Consider the following 16,050-nt stretch of genomic DNA (forward strand, 5'->3'; position numbering starts at 1 on the left):
TCCTGAAAACGTCTGTTAAATGTTGTGTACCCTAGGTTTAACATGCAATATCTAAATACAACTATTCCTCTTAAATTTGGTAAGCTAAACATATACATGTTTTATTTTGTAAACTTTTTGAACCTTTAAAGTATCTTAAACATTTGTGTTTTAAGAGAAATTACAAATAAGATTTCTGCCAGGCAGTACTTAATGTAAAACCACCTTTCTTGTAAACTTTAGTTTTCAACTTTATACACTTAATATAGCCATCATCTTACTGTTGGAAAATTATTTTGACCAAGGTCTGTTACTCAACTTTATAGGTTAGGAAAGAGACACTAATTCTAATTCTTTCTGCATACTTCTTCCTGGTTATTATTATGTTACCCTCTAATGTATATTGACCAACTGTAAAATGATTGTGTTGTTGGGATTGCAGCTCAACTCTTTGATACTGTTTGCTGAACAGTTCTCATTTTGTCACATATCCTCAGCTGCTGGTTCTTCCTGGTGTGTACCCTTCCACGTTGGTTAAGGCACAGTGCATTCACACGAGACCCCTAGAGAAATGCCAGCCTCTTATATGAAGCTGCCACACAAGCCCTTTGACAATATAGAGAAGCTTGATTGTGTGTAAAGCAGCAAACTTTTCCTGTAAGTCCTTGTTACTCTGTTCCATGCTAATCCTGCCATGTTGTCTAAAAAGATGGAGGTGAATAGACATCAATGTCTAATATTTGTAAAGTCAGCTGCAGGCAAGTTTCGGGGTTACAAATAAGACTTGGTATACACAATCAGCCAGTATGTGCTACGCATGTGAAGACTTAACTCCTCGGTGTTGCCTAGGCACAAGCCTTGCACATTTTGAGGTACAGCATAGTCCGTTTTCAAAGACACTGTTGTAGTTTGTGAGTGTTTGTTCATTAGTCACATATTAGCGGTAGAGTGACTGCATGAAGCCCCATGATCCCAGTAAACTTCTCTAACTGGTAGAAAAACTAAACACCACCATTCTGTCATTAGCAGCCGTCTTAAATGTTGATTCTGTGTCCTTTACATTTTAGTATAGATTGTGTTTCTACTGATCTCTCTTAGGTTTTTTTCTGAATCAGGGGAAACTGATTTTTCCTTATTAGCAAGAAAGATGAGGAGGTAAAGGGCATTGAAGCAGAAACGTATAGTTTGGGGTATGATTAGAAAACACATAAGGAAAACAAGTCCTAATTTCAAACTAACTGCTCTTAGTTAAGTGCTCTTAAGGAGAGTCTAGTAAGAGTAACACTTCCTGGCCATTTCTGGTTTAGGTTCTCTTCATTACTGAAACTTAAGAAATATTACCTGTGGATTAGTTTTGCACAACATTTTATTCTCACAGTAACTTACAAATTAAACTCGGCTTGTATTGAACTACCTCACACTAATTTTCTATGCTTTCCCAAGCTGTTGCCCTTGCTGTTAGATCTTTACTGAGTGTGATGATAAATGTGTGTAAAATACTTTATAGCCAATGTTGACACAGTACCAGTAAGTATGTAAAACGCATACCTTGCATCAGTAAGAGACTCACATGTAAAATCTTCCACTGTATATCTTGGCAAATTGTGTTAGATGTGTTTGTTGGACATTATTAGCATCTGTTTTGTAAGTAGAAACCTGCTCGTGATATCAGTCCATTCTTTACATTTTACAAAAGGAATAAATCTTAGTAAATTTTACGAAGAAATAAATTACTTTTGTAGGCCCGATATTTGGTATATTTTTGAGAAGCTCTTAATCTTTTAGCCGAATGATGAATTTAAATTGAACTAGCTGTCTACCTGGACTGTGACATCTATTTTCTCATTGCAGTTTATCCTATTCAGCAGGTTTTAAAGCCTGAAAACTTAAGTATAATTGACATTTGCTTTCCTCCCTGTATTATGATGCCATTCTTTCTTCATTCCTCTCCCCTGTGTTCTGTTCCCTCTTCTCTCTAGTCAAAACAAAATGGGGCACTTTGTAGGGAATGCTGAGATAATTATTGTGGTTTTTAATCATTCATGCCCTACTCATTAAACATGCACCACTGGAATGTAAACAATGTTATCTAGTATGTTCATTGGTTATAATATTTTAAATAAAAAAAGTGGTATGAAAACTATGAAATTGAGTGTTTCTATTGAAAAATCTGAATTTGTAGTAAAAAGTTTTTCAGGGCAATTTTAAAATATCCTGTGGCTTGGGATAACAAGGATAGTACTAGGGTTAGTTTCTTAGATTGGGATTTTATAAGTAGCCTAATCTATTGCCCTGATTTTCTGGTGTATCTATTCTTGCTTTTCTGGTGTTTCAAGTCACTGGAGAAACTTTATCATAAAAAGGAAATTTGCTTCAGTGCCTCACCCTAATCTTATTAACCATATAAGAGACCGGCTATTGTGACCACTTGGCAAAAGTAAGTGTTTTAAAAGGATCTCTTTCAAAACAACCCGGGAATTTTAGCTTTGAGCACATTTCCAGCTTTTGTCAAGCGTTACATTCAGCCTGCGTTGGGCAGGCTTCTTAGCAGGGTCACTTGCTACATGTGACCAGCATCATATGTTGGCACTCCTTTGTCTTGCTCAAGTTGCTTCAGATCACCCCCATGTTCTGCTGTTCCCACCCTGTCTGCACTTGGACTTACCTGCTTTGAGTGAAGGACAGGACCTGACCATTGCTGCTGACCCAGCGCATCCTGCTGCATCAGTCATTGGAGGGGCCTCTAGTGAAAAATGGTGGCAACAGCGGAGAGTAGAATGTTCGTTCATTTACTTTCCACCCAGTCATAACACCCTGGTGACACCAAGTGAAAGAATAATTTGTGTGCATAGAAACATTATTTACAATAGCCAAATCTGGAAACAGCCCTAACGCCCATCAGTAGATCAGTGGATAGAAAAGCTGTGGTACATTTACACAGTGGAGTACCATGCAGCCACAAAAATAAAGGAAATCTTGACCTTTTGCGACAGCATAGATGGAACTGGAGAGTATTGTGCTGAAGTGACATAAGCCAATCAGAGAAAGAAATACCATAAGATCTCACATGTGGAATCTAATGGACAAACTGATGAACAAAATAAAATTGGGCATGGACACATGGAACTGACAGCTCTCAGAGGAGGCTGGGGGGACTGGATGAAAGGTGAAGGGAGGCTCTGGCTGCTGTAGCTCAGTGTACTGAGCATGGGCTGTGAGCCAAAGGGTCACCAGTTAGATTCCCAGTCAGGGCACATGCCTGGGTTGTGGGCCAGGTCCCCACTTGGGACCATGTGAGAGGCAACCACATGATGTTTCTCTCCCTCTCCCCTTCCTCTCAAAGATAAATAAATATTTTAAATATATATTTTTTAGCCCTGGCTGGTGTAGCTCAGTGGATTAAGCGTGGGCCTGCGAACCAAACAACCGCAGTTCTATTCCCAGTCAAGGCACAAGCTTGGGTTGCAGGCCAATTACGAGCAGGGGATGCATGAGAGGCAACCATACATGGATATTTCCCTCTCCTTCCCCTCTAAAGATAAATAAAATCTTTTTAAAAAGTAGGTCATCATTCTGTTAAAAAAATTTTAAGGTGAAGGAAATAATCAAAGAACATTTATGCATAACCCATAGACACAGACAACAGTGTGAGGATGGCCTGAGAAGGGGGGTGCTGAGTGGCAGTGGGAAAAGGGGGAATAACTGTAATAACATAAAATACAATAAAAAAAATTTTTCTTGTTAATCTAGGCATTGCATTTTAGTGTTATTCCTTGAAAGGTCTATTGACTTTATGTGAATGAAAATTAAATTGTACTGATTTGTACTTTAAAATTTTGTTTAGCTTTTACAACTAATATACCAATATATTTTTGGACTTCATTTTAAACTTAAAAGATACTACAGGTATACTTTGTAAATGTTAGGCTTATGTCTTAACATTTCCCTTAATTTTAAGCCCCTGTGTTGTATGCTGGGGTTGAGGAGAGAAAAAAATGAAGGTCACTCAAAGAGTGTAGTTCACCTGATTGCAGTAATTATGTAGAGGAGCAAGAACAATGTTGAAGGGATGCAGACAGAAGGGGTGGTTAAAGGAGAGGAGGGATTTCCTTTTTTTTTTTTTTTTTTGAGCCTTGGTATAAGGAAGGTTTGGAGAGGATGGGGTATTCCCAAGTTAAAGGATAGGCAAGGAGCTTTGCAAATGACAAATGAATTCAGCAAAGTAGCAGGATACACAAATACCCAAAAATCAGTTGCATTTTTATATGCCAGTAATAAACTAACAGAAATTAAGAAAACGATTCCAGCCCTGGCTGATGTGGCTCAGTGGACTGAGCACCAGCCTGCAAACTGAAAGGTCACTGATTCTATTACTAGTCAGGGCTATTCCTGGCATTGTGGCCCAGGTCCCCAGTAGGGGACAAGTGAGAGGCAACCAGTAGATGTATCTCACACAATCGTTTCTCGCCATGTCTTTCTCCCTCTCCCTCTATAAATAAATAATTAATTAAAATATAAAAGGAAAAAGGCAAATCACACTCACAATTGCTCCAAAAAGAATAAAATACCTAGGAATAAATCTAACCAAGGATGCAAAAGACCTGTACTGGGAAAATTATAAGACATTGAAGAAAGAAACTGAAGAAGATACAAATAAATGGAAGCACATACCATGTTCATGGATAAGAATGATTAACATTAAAATGTCCATGTTACCCAATACAATTCCTATCAAGATTCCAATGTCATATTTCTACAGAAATATTTCAAGAATGTATATGGAACCATAAAAAGCCCTGCATAGGAACAGCAATCCTGAGGAAGAAAAACGTATTTGGAGGAATCATTCCACATAGTATCAAACTATCCTACAAGGTCATAGTAATCAAAACAGCATGGTACTGGCATAAAAACAAACAGATCAATGGAATGGAATAGAAAGTCCAGAAATAAACCCACACCTTTATAGTCAATTAATATTCAGCAGAGGAAGCAAGCACATAGAATGGACTAAACATCGTTTATTCAACAAATGGAGCTGAAAAATTGAACAGATATGTGCAGAAAAATTAAACTAGACCACCTTCTTACACCACACACAAGAATAATTCAAAATGGATTTAGAGACTTAAATACTAGACCTGAAACCATAAAAATCCTAGAAGAAAATATAGGCAGTAAAATGTTGGGCACTGCTCATAGCAATATTTTATCTGATATTACCCCCCCAGACAAGGGAAACAAACAAACGAAAAAACAAGTGGGACTACATCAGACCAAAAAGTTATTACACAGCAAAGGATACCATCAACAAAATAAAAAGACAACCCACAGAACGGGAGAACGTGTTCGCCAATACATCTGGTAAGGGGTTAATATCAAAAATTCATAAAAGAAACTTTAAAAACTCCAATTAAAACAAAGGGTAAAGGACCTGAATAAACACTTCTGTAATGAGGACATACAGATGGCCAATAGACATATGAAAAGATGCTCATTATCACTAATCATCAGAGACATGCAAATTAAAACCATAATGAGATACCACCTCGCATGTTGGGAACTGCCCTGCCTAGTTTCAGAAACTGTAACCCCCCGTGGCGAAGGCTGAGTGAGAGACCTGGAGATGCTAAGCTACTAAGGAGACAAAGCTTATCTCCCAGGCAGGAGCACCACCACTGCCCACTTTACCTCACCCTCCCTGGCTCCCAGCGCATGACTGGTTAGCCAATGACAGGTAAGATTCCTCAAAGGAGGGATGACCTAAGACAGGTGTGGTCATGAGGAGGCCCTCAGGGAAGGACTTGGGGGGCTATAGAAAAAGGAGGTGATGGACCCTCACCCCTCAGCTTTGACATAGCCTGAGTCCTCATTCTGTCTGCAAGAAGTCTCCTAATCTCTTGGCTGCCTTACTTCCCCTGCTCAACCTAAGCTTGAAACAATGTCAGAGGTGGGTGCAGCCCTGTGCTGGAAGGGGCAGGTTCCTGGGGCAATCAGGCCTAAGAAAGAATGCAAAAAATCCTGTGAAACCTACTTTGCTAATACCCTCAATTTAAATAATAAGGGTCCAAGCCTGAAATGAGTCTGTTTCCCTAAAGTATTATGGCCCTTCAGGTATCTGACCCTGACTCAAAATAAGCCCTCAGAGTTCTTTAAATGTTATCTATTTGATTATTACTGCCTGACAATGATTGACGAGCTCTCCATATATGCCCCATATTCCTACACAAATTAAGCCAATAAAAGCTTGTCAAAGCAAGGGTCAGTGTGCTTAGTCAATATTAGTGGCTAAGAAATGACAAATGCCCTTTCCATTATCTCAAGGATCTCTTGAGAGAGTGGCCATGCCTTCCCTTTTCCTCCCAAGGACTTGGTAGTTAGTCCATAGGAATTTGTCGTCTCACCCACAACGCCGTAGACACTGCTCGCCAATGTCTGCATCACACCTGTCAGAATGACTACCATCAATAAATTAACAGACAGCTTGGCAAAGATGTGGAGAAAAGAGAACCACATACTGTTGGTGGGAATGTAGACTGGTGCAGCCACTGTGAAAAACAGAGTTTCCTCAAAAAATTAAAAATTATATTCTCTTTTGATTCAGTGATTCCACTTATGGCAAGACATCCCAAGAATCCTGAAACACCAATTTGAAAGAATTTATGCACCCCTATGTCCATTGCAGTGTTATTTATAATCACCAAGATATGGAAGCAACCCAAGTGTTCATCAGTAGATGAGTGAATAAAACAACTATGGGACATTAACACGGCAGAATACTATTCAGCCATAAAAAATAAAAAATTACCCTTTATGTAAATTTTTCAGCATGGGTGGACCCGGAGAGCATGCTAAGTGAAATAAGCCAATCAGAGAAAGACAAATACCATATAATTTCACTTACATGTGGAATCTAATGAACAAACTGAACTAACAAAACAAAATAGAGGCAGACTCATAGATGGAGAGCAGGATGACAGCTACTGGAGGGGGGAAGGTTAAGGGACGGAGGGATTGAGCAAAAAGGAAAAATGACTCATGGACGTAGACAACAGTGTGGTCATTGCAGGGAAGTGGGGATTATAAGAGTAGGTTAAATGGTAATGGAAAAACTAAAATTAAAAAAAAATTTTAATGAATGGGCAAGGAGTGAGGAATGGCATGGGCATGGGAATGTGAAGAGAAAATAAAATGGGCAATGAGACTGAAATTTCAGGATCAGAATTGACACATTTTGGAGGAAAAGTCTTTATTTAAAAGGCAGTAAGAACTTGCAGTTGTGAGAGAGAGGAGTAATATGACCACACTTTTGTTTTAGGAGGGTCACTGGCAGTGGAAGCTAGTTTCATTACATTGGAGGTGTGGAAATTGGTGACTGGGAAGCCACAGAGACTCAGATGAGAGAGTTGTGGTCCTTTTTGTGTAATGAGAATGGAAAAGAGGTTACTCATGTTGGCATTACTAAGCAAAATCACCAAGATTAGCATTTGGGGCAGAGGGGAGGTTGTTTTTATTTAATTATTTTTTAGTTGCTATTCCATTTAATAAGTACTTCAGCTATTCAGGTTTCAAGCCCTTGTGATTGGGCTGTGGATGTGCAGGGAAAATACATCCAATGTACTTTCCAGCTGGTACACCCCAGTCTGAAGAGTCTATGACAGAACACACATTGGGTATGTTTCAGACCTGGGGAGAAAGTGAGAGGAAAGGAATAATTGCTCCCTAACCCAGCAGACCTCTCCAGTCTTGCAGTCTCTTCCCTTATGAGGTCTGCCTCCTCTGCTGGTACAGCTCTTGCACCATTTCCCTTCTGTCATTTTGTGGACAGAGGAGAAGGACAAGGGGATTCCTGCTGGGTGTAATATATGTACGACTTAGAACTACCTGGACAAGTGGGAGCATAGCTTGGATCAATAAGGATTGAGTCAACGGTGAAGCAATAGTAAAAAGTCCTTTTGAAACTTTGGCAGGAAATATTAAAAAACATGACAGTGTCTTGAGAAAAAAGAGGGAGAACTAAAAGCCTTGACAAGACGAGGTCCTAGACAAGGTGGTATCTGCTGAATCCCATGGGTCCAAGTCAGCCTGAGCTCAAGATGCAGAGTTTGAATAACTTCAAACAAGGCTTAACTTTGAGGAGTGTAGTGTAGCTTCATCTTTCACGTGATTGGAGAGTCTCACAGGGCTACTGTAATGATTGACTTCATGTACTTTATAAAATTGACTTCATGTATTTTATTAAAATAACCCATGTAAAGCAAGTGTAATTATTGGCTTTAGCTTTGGAAAGGAAAAGACGTATTTTAAGAGATGGAGCAACGACAAGAAAGGGAGGTGTTCTGTGTAGTGTTGCATCACAAAACTTCCATACACTCTAATCCCCAAATCACCATCTCCATCGCCTGTAATCCCAATCTTCACATGGTTGATGAGAATGATTCCTCATTGGAGAGAAATTCCTCAAAGTCAATATCGAATTTTGTTGAGGGTCAATTTCATCTCATTCCTGCTGTCTAGCTCATTCCAGCTGGATGCTTTGCTTACTTGCTCTGCACTTGCCTATTTAAAATCCTCATTGCTTAGGCCCAGCTCAAGGAATTCCTCCTCCCTCTGCAATGCCTTTCTCTTCCACATGCTCATCTGGTGTTTGTTCACTCTCCCCACCTGTCTCACAGAGGGTGTAAGACATCAGTGTGCTGGAGGCCTCTTCATGTTGTCTGCAGGTGCATCCTGTGTGCTCAGCTTCTGCAGATACTTCCGTCTGGCATTTCCTGGAGTGAAGAACCTGTCTTACTCAGTTAACACCGGGGAAGCTGGCATTCAGAAAGTCTTGGGCTGGTAAAGTAATGGCCAGGACCTATCTTCTACACCATTTTTATCCTCCAAAATGAAATATTTAAGACCATCAACTGTGATTATTTCTGATTCCACTAGTTTCCCACAGGCCAGAGAGCATGGATACATGGACTTCATTCCAAAGTCCTTTTACAATGTGAAGGGAACATGGTTTGTGCCTGGTTCATTATTTAACAGCCATTTCTGCCTCTCTCTCTCTCTCATACACGTGCGCGCGTGCGCACACACACACACACACACACACACACATACAAAACTGCATTCTAACTTTAAAACATACATCATTTGTCAGTCTTTTAATATCAGGCACCTTTTTTTCTGTATGAGAGTTAAAATTTCCTGTTTTTTCTGTAAACACATTTTGAAGTAGTTTTGAAGCAGAGTGCTACATTTTCACTAATTTTCTGCTACTGCATGTTCAATCCATCCATACTTAATGTGACAACTTTCTTTTAGCAACTTGACTTTACTGAGTCTTTTCTAAAGCATTCAGGTAGATTTTTCAAGAAATTAATTCCTTGTCTTTTCACATTCATACTTCACTGCCTTATTTGATGATGAATAAATCATTCATCATATTCAATGATGTCAATACAAGGACTACAGCTTGAATCCACAGGTTTGGGAACAGCATCTGTCATTCACTTGAGGAGAACCAGAGTGAAAGGGAACAGGGGACAGACAGAGCCTGCCAGACCCAGAGCTTCATGAGCAAAAGTCAGCGTGTATTATAGACCAAATGGGGGAGGAGGTGCTGGGTAAGTGGGAATTGGAGGGCAGAACGTCTACCGAACATTGCTACTTTACTTTCTGTGAAAAAAATGCACTTGCAGGTTTTGTCAGCAGGCTCATGAGCAGGTTTTGACAAAGGACTTGACTGAAAGCTCAGCCTTTGCCAATATTAGTAGCTAAGAAAGGACAGACAAATGCCCTTTCCATTATGTGATAGCCCTTTGGTCTTTTCTGTCCCTTTGATAGCTTGGGGGCATTTTATCGCCAGGTCAAAGATGGCAGAATTCCAGGTCTGTGGAACTCAGGACCCTAAGAATACATCTGTGTTTTCACTTACCTCCCGCTAGCTTTTTTCCTCTGAATTGGGAGTGTGGGCCAATTCCTACCCTACTGAGTAGTTGTGAGCAATCAAAGTCACTCATATTCTTTTCTTTCTCCTTGAAATAAAGGGGGGACAATTATTTTATCTTCTGGGAAATCTGGTTACCCAGGCTGCCTGCTGTGATGGCAGTGGGCCTGAGGGCAGACCAAGTCTTGCTCCCCTCTGACCCCCTAACTTAGAGCTCCCACTGAGGCCAGCACTGCCTGGGAGCACTGAGACCCTGGCATTCAAGCACTGGCACAATAGTTTATGCCTGACTCTGGGAAGATGGGTGGTGTAATGACTGCTCCAGATAGAGTGGGAAGAAATTGGGGCACTTTGGTTACCTCGTAGCCATTCCAGCCAAAAAAAAAAACACCACTGCAGGTTACTGCTTCTGGTAATGAGAGGTACTGCATAAGGACATTGAGCAGGAACAGATGAAGGGACCCTGGTGCCGGTATCGCCAATGCCCCAGAGACAAATCCCCGCCTGGAGGAGGCAGCTTCTCCGGTGCTCCCTGTGGCCCATGCCAAGGAGCTCTGGCCCAGGCCCAGGCCGTGTGTGCTAATGGCTAGAGAAAGGCTCTCTTGAAGGATTTGCCCTAATTGGAGCATTGAGTGAAGGATGAATTGCAGAGGGAAAGTGAACAGGCATTGGAGAGGGATTGGTGCTAACTGGAAAGGAGTCTGCAAGGGAGACGGGCACGGCTTGAGGCATGGATTCCCTGAGAGCAGAGAAAGGGCACTTCCCAGCACTTTGGTTCACCTCTTCTTCAGACACGTGCCTTGTCACCCTGCCCAGGCCCTGGTCCCAGAGTGGAGATGGAGCCAGGAAAAGGAAAGCAGGTTCTGGAGCAAGGCCTGAGAGCAATTCCAGGACACACACCAACTGTGGAGGTGCAGGTGGCTCAGAGTGGAGGGAGGAGAGGAAACCCATCTTGCCTTGAGCACACAGATAACAAAGTTCAGAGCACACAGATTTGCATAAATCCAGTTGACAATTCTGGATACTCTTCAGGAAGCTTCACACCCCATTCAGGCATTCAATCCATGGCACACTTTGGGGACTCCCAGCCCTGATAAAAACAGTAGAGGTCACTAGGTAATTGACATTTTGCAGACCATAAAGGAGACAGGTATCATGCTTTTAGAGAAAATTTAATAAAGAATGCAAAATGTTCCTGGATGGGCTACTTGAATTTCAGATGCCATCTCTTTTGGTGGCCAAGAGACTATCCCCTGTGACACCTGCTAGGCCCTGCAGTAGTAGCAGCAGCATTCAGATCCCATGAGGGGCCCAGGCTTCCACCATCCCCTTCCCGGATGTCAGGATTCCTCTCTCCAGCTGGCTCTGGAGCTCGGGCACTGAGGCGGGGTCCACAGTGCAGGGGCCTCGGGCTCCTTACAGTCCAGGCCAGGGCCTCTCTGCTGAGGGGAGGGCAAGCAGCATAGCAGAAGCAAACTCCTTTACTTTGGGGTTCCGACACCTTTTGCCCCAACAGTCAGGCTCCCCAGGGTTGAAAAAAACTCCTCCATCTCCTGCTGCAGCAGGTGGTTCCTCCTCTCCGCATCTTCCCGTGCCCGCTCTGAGTTCCTCAGCTTGATTTCCAGCATGGTATATCTTTTCTTTTCCTGGTCCAGTTCTTCCTCTAGCTGCAACATTTGTTTCCGCAGGCTAGCAGTACCTTCTTCAAGTCTTAAAAATCAAGAAGAAAGACCCTGTTTTAGACTGGCTTGCTGGGTTTGCCAAGATAACTGATGGGGGAAGAGCCTCTCAGGCTGGGCCTGGAGGGGTGGCCACGTGCAGCGCAGGCCGAGCTCCAGAGCGGCTGCACAGGCCTTCTCCTCCCCACCTCACAGACCCTGGCACTTCACCTCTGGAGGACCTGCCCATAGCTGGTGGTCCAGAAACACCAGTGTGAGCACTTGGCCTCCAGCCCTGAGTCCTCACTAAAATACAAAGACTACTTTACCCTGTGGGCCAGCCGACCATCCTGCGGAGGATGGACTGCGGACAGCAGGACCTGTCGCCACTGGGACTTGCCTCTAATCTGCTCCCTTTCGCTGCCTCATTCCCCAGCCATACACGGCACCTCACAGGAAACCCCATCAGCCATCAATTCCATTCCTGCTAGTCTTCTAGTCCCAGCTCAGTGTGCCCTCAGTGAAGCTTCTCCGAATCCTCCCCAGCAGGTCATATCACTGCTCCTTTGTGCTACCACAGAGTGACACCACTTCTGTAGAGGCTGACACTGTACAAAGGTTGGTACATCTGTCTTTCCAACCAGACGACCAACTCCTGTCTGGCCTGAGGGATGCACTGAGCCTGGACCTTGGGAACAGGCCTGGCTACTTATAAGGCACATGACTGTGGGCAGAACACAAACTACCCTGAGCCCCAGGGTACTGAAAAATGCAGGGACAGCCTCCCCCAAGCACTACAGCTACAATGGACAAAGACCACATGTGTACAACGCAATGTCTGGTACCCGGTGTATGAAGAGCAAATGTCAACTCACGGCCCCAGACAGGAGCTGGCCTGAACCTCAGTCACTGAACAGCAAGCTCAGAGAAGGGAAAAAGCTTCCCTCCACCCCAGCCTTCCACCTGGGGAGCACAGGATATGCTGTCAGAAATAAGACGCCCAGGGCAGGTGGCAGCAGCCCCATGGCCCCTCAGTGTTACTCCTCCGGTCCCAGGGCCCTCTCTGTCAATTCCTCCCACCTGCTGGTGCACTCAAGTAAGGGGCCCTGGTCCAGTCTCCAGACCTGAAGCACCATCTATGTGCTAATGACCCTCAACTCTGCTCAGAAACAAAATAAGCATTTCTAGCTTCACAGGTCCACAGCTGAGCCTCTGACCCTTCTTCCAAGAACTCCCCAGCCCCAGTGAACACCTTCTTCCAGTTACTCGGCCAAACAAAAATGTTGTCCCTAAGTCAGTTCTTCTTCTTACCGCCACATCTGATCAATTAGCAAAACCTTCCAAATATGTTCAGAATTTGGCTCCTCTCCCTACCTCAACCACTGCCTTAGGCCCATGTCATCCAGTCAGGCTTGGATCCTGTGGCCTAACTGGTCACGCAGTCCTCAGTACAGCAGCCAGGTGCACCTGTCAAAGTGATCAAAGTGCTCAAGGCCCTCCAGTCACTTAGAGTCTATTGGGAGTAAAATCCAGAGCATAGCCTGACTAAAGGTCCTGCCCTCTGCCCCAGCCAGCCCCCTTTCCCACACTGTACTCCGTCTGCCGCCTCTTCCCTCTGCCTGTAGCACCAACTCTACTCCAACCCTCTCTCCCATGCTCCCCTTTCCTCCATCCTGTTTCATTCTCTTCCTCTATCTAACCTTCTAACAGACCACACAGCTTTTAAAGTCTATCTTTTGTATAGTCTCTCTGTGCCCCCACAACCACATAAGGACAGAGATGTTGATCCGTGTTGGTCATAGCTCTGTCCTCAGCATCCAGCACAGAGGAGGCAGGGGGAGAGCTGATCCTCCTGCCCACCCAGACCAGACCCAATACTGACCCCATAGGTACAGAATAAACAAGATATATTCCCCCAAAGGCCCACTGGATGGGGCCCTATTCCTTCATATGCTCAGAGACCTTTTCATTTTCGACCACTCCCCTCCAAGCAGGACAATGAATGGGACTGCTCTGCCACTACAGGGTCTGGTCTGTCTTTGCTGTCCCTTTGCCTCTGAGGGCCTGATCTCACCTCCAACCCATCAAGCAGAAAGCGGTCAGAGCAGTGTTTCTGGAGCCTCTGGCCATAGCCAGCACTGTGCTGAGCACTCCCCCATCACCTCACTCAGTCTTCAAAACAATGTGTGAGGTCCCTGAGTGGACGGTCAGTCAGTACCCACTGGGGGCAGAGAGCCTGTCTGGGACACTGTCCACACCTGATGGTCTGACCGAGTCCACCACGAAACAACACTGCATTTCCCCTGAAAAGCGGAGCCTCTGAGTATGGGAAGGAACTAGCAGCTCAGGTGACAAGCTGACTCTGACCTCCTGTGAAGCCGTCTGTGGTGAACCGCCCTGGAGTCCACAGCTTTCGTCCATGTGCTTGTCCGTCCCCAGCAGTTAATCACTTCCTCTGTCCCCATCACTGCTTCCACTGACACCTCTGCCTGGTAAACCCAGGCTTGCATTTTTAGGGACTCCACACAACTGTATACCTCCAGGTTTTTGCATGGTGTGTCCTTTCTTCTTCTTGCTCAACTCAATCCTGTTGGTTCTTTAAGTCCTGGCTCAGAGGTGACCTGCTCTGACCCTCCCTGACCTTTCTTGTGGCCTCTGTCCTTAAAGCTCTTCTCCTGTCATATATCTGCCAAGGACACAGCCCCTGAACATGCTAACCCTCCCTGGGGGCCCAGGATGTGGCTTCCAGAAGAACAAAAATGCCAAGCGCTGCCATCCCAGTTCCCTGAGGCTCAAAATGAGAAGCAAGAATTCCTTCTCTCTCCACTGCCCCTGATAGAGAGAGGACGCCCTCAGAACCCACTGATACCCCTGTGGGAACTGGGCCACAGGTCAGAGAGCCAGACCAAGGAGTCAGAGATGCTGCTGGAAGCACAGCGCTATTCAATGCAGCTTCTGCTGGCAACCTCAGCTGGAGGACCTGGCCTCTCAGAGCCAGAAAAACACCCTCCTCACAGGGAGGCTGGGAGGGTCAAACGAGGGCTGGCTGTGAGCAAGCTCGAAAGGCTCAGAATCTGACACGAAGCATCCTCCTGTGGTCAGGGCAGGATGGACAGCCTGGCTCGGCACTGCCAGCTCCCTCCTCAGAGGAAACCAGATTCTGATCGGAAGTTGTCCTCATCCACGTCAGACCTAACTGCTGTCAGTATACCCCACTGCCTCTTACCTGACTGAGGGCCACATACGGACCCTTAGTCTGAGCCCCTCTATCAGAGGCGCTCTGAACAGCCCAAGCTGAGCTTCTGACTCATTCCTTCAGCAGGTATTCATGGAGCTCTCCCAAACACAGGACCCCCAAAGCTCCATCTCCACCCTGTCCTACGGCATTCTCCTGCAAAGGTGACCTCTCAGGGCTGACTGCTCAGACCCCTGCCTCCAGGAGGCTTTCCTTCAGAGCCAGAGGCTGACTGCCGGGGACCAGGCCCAGTGAAAGCTGCTCACAACAGCTCTGCCCAGCCCAGGGCACAACAGCCTCGGTCAGCCCAGTCTCTGCAGCCCTTTACCTTTTCACACTTGTCTCGTACTCAGTCCTCTGTCGGCACAGCTCTGCCCTGAGCTCTGTGATCAGGCCCTGCAGAGTCTTGGAGTGGTGGGCACGGTCCTGGGCCAGGCTGCCTGGGTCGCTGGGCTCGCTGCTGCTGGGGCAGAGGCCCACCTCATCCAGGCTGCGGCCCAGGTCTGGGGATCTGTGGTCCTCATTGCTGCTGGGGAAGGGGGAAGGTTCTGGGGCCCCCTCGGTGAGCAGAGAGCTGCAGGCAGAGGAGTCACTGGCCCGGCACGCTGTGCAGCTGCTGACGGAGCCCCTAGCAGAGGCCTCAAAGGAGGAGACCCCCGACCACGCTGAGCTGGACATGCTGGGAGTGCTGGGGAAGAGGCTGGCTGCCGGCACGTTGTCGTAGGTGGAGAGTCTCTGTGAGGTGCTCGAGTCCTTGAGCCGGTCTCCTGAGGAGGCCCGGCGCTGGCCTCGCAAGGAGGACAACCCATTCATGAACCAGTTCCCGCCAGAGGAGATTATGGGCACCTCCAGGGATGAGCTGCCTGCTTTCGGGCTCCCTGACCGGGACCCTGACTGCCGGAAGGAAGGCTTCCAGTTGGGCAGAGTCTGCATCCTCTTCCCAGGGCTGCTGGTGGTCAGGCCACAGTGGCTACCTGGGCCCAGGGGAGAGTTTCTAGACAGTGCAGCCACAGTGGCCCCATCCAGAGATGAGGTCCTGTGTGAGGGTAGGCCAGGGGCGCTGGGGCTCCTGGGCTCTGCCTGGCGGTCCCTCATGACCTCCTCGGAGCCCCACCCCACTGTGCAAGGTGGGCCCCCGTGGGGGGAGGCTGGCCCTTCGGTGGTCCTTGCAGTGAAGAGCTGGCTGTGTTTGCGGATCAAGACAGTCATCAGGTGCTGGACAAGGGAAGTGCCTGCCAAGG

The 16,050-nt window shown here is 45.8% G+C and overlaps 1 protein-coding gene across 4 annotated transcripts in view; it reads right to left on the reverse strand.

Moving 5' to 3' along the window:
* Positions 1–11,069: 11,069 nt before the first annotated feature.
* The window catches only part of LOC119046862 (rho GTPase-activating protein 22-like), an 86,341-nt gene continuing 81,360 nt past the window's right edge, over positions 11,070–16,050 (reverse strand). For all 4 annotated transcript variants that reach the window (XM_053664051.1, XM_053664052.1, XM_037142132.2 and 1 more), the window contains 2 exons: positions 15,138–16,041; positions 11,070–11,626 (listed from right to left, as the gene is read on the reverse strand). In XM_053664051.1, coding sequence (XP_053520026.1) covers positions 11,398–11,626; positions 15,138–16,041 — 1,133 coding nt within the window. In that variant the 3' untranslated portion in view covers positions 11,070–11,397. The remainder of the gene's footprint in view (positions 11,627–15,137; positions 16,042–16,050) is intronic.

Source organism: Artibeus jamaicensis, unplaced genomic scaffold (genome assembly GCF_021234435.1).
Source record: "Artibeus jamaicensis isolate MK-2021 breed Jamaican fruit bat unplaced genomic scaffold, CSHL_Jam_final contig_332, whole genome shotgun sequence".
NCBI classification, from domain to species: Eukaryota; Metazoa; Chordata; class Mammalia; order Chiroptera; family Phyllostomidae; genus Artibeus; species Artibeus jamaicensis.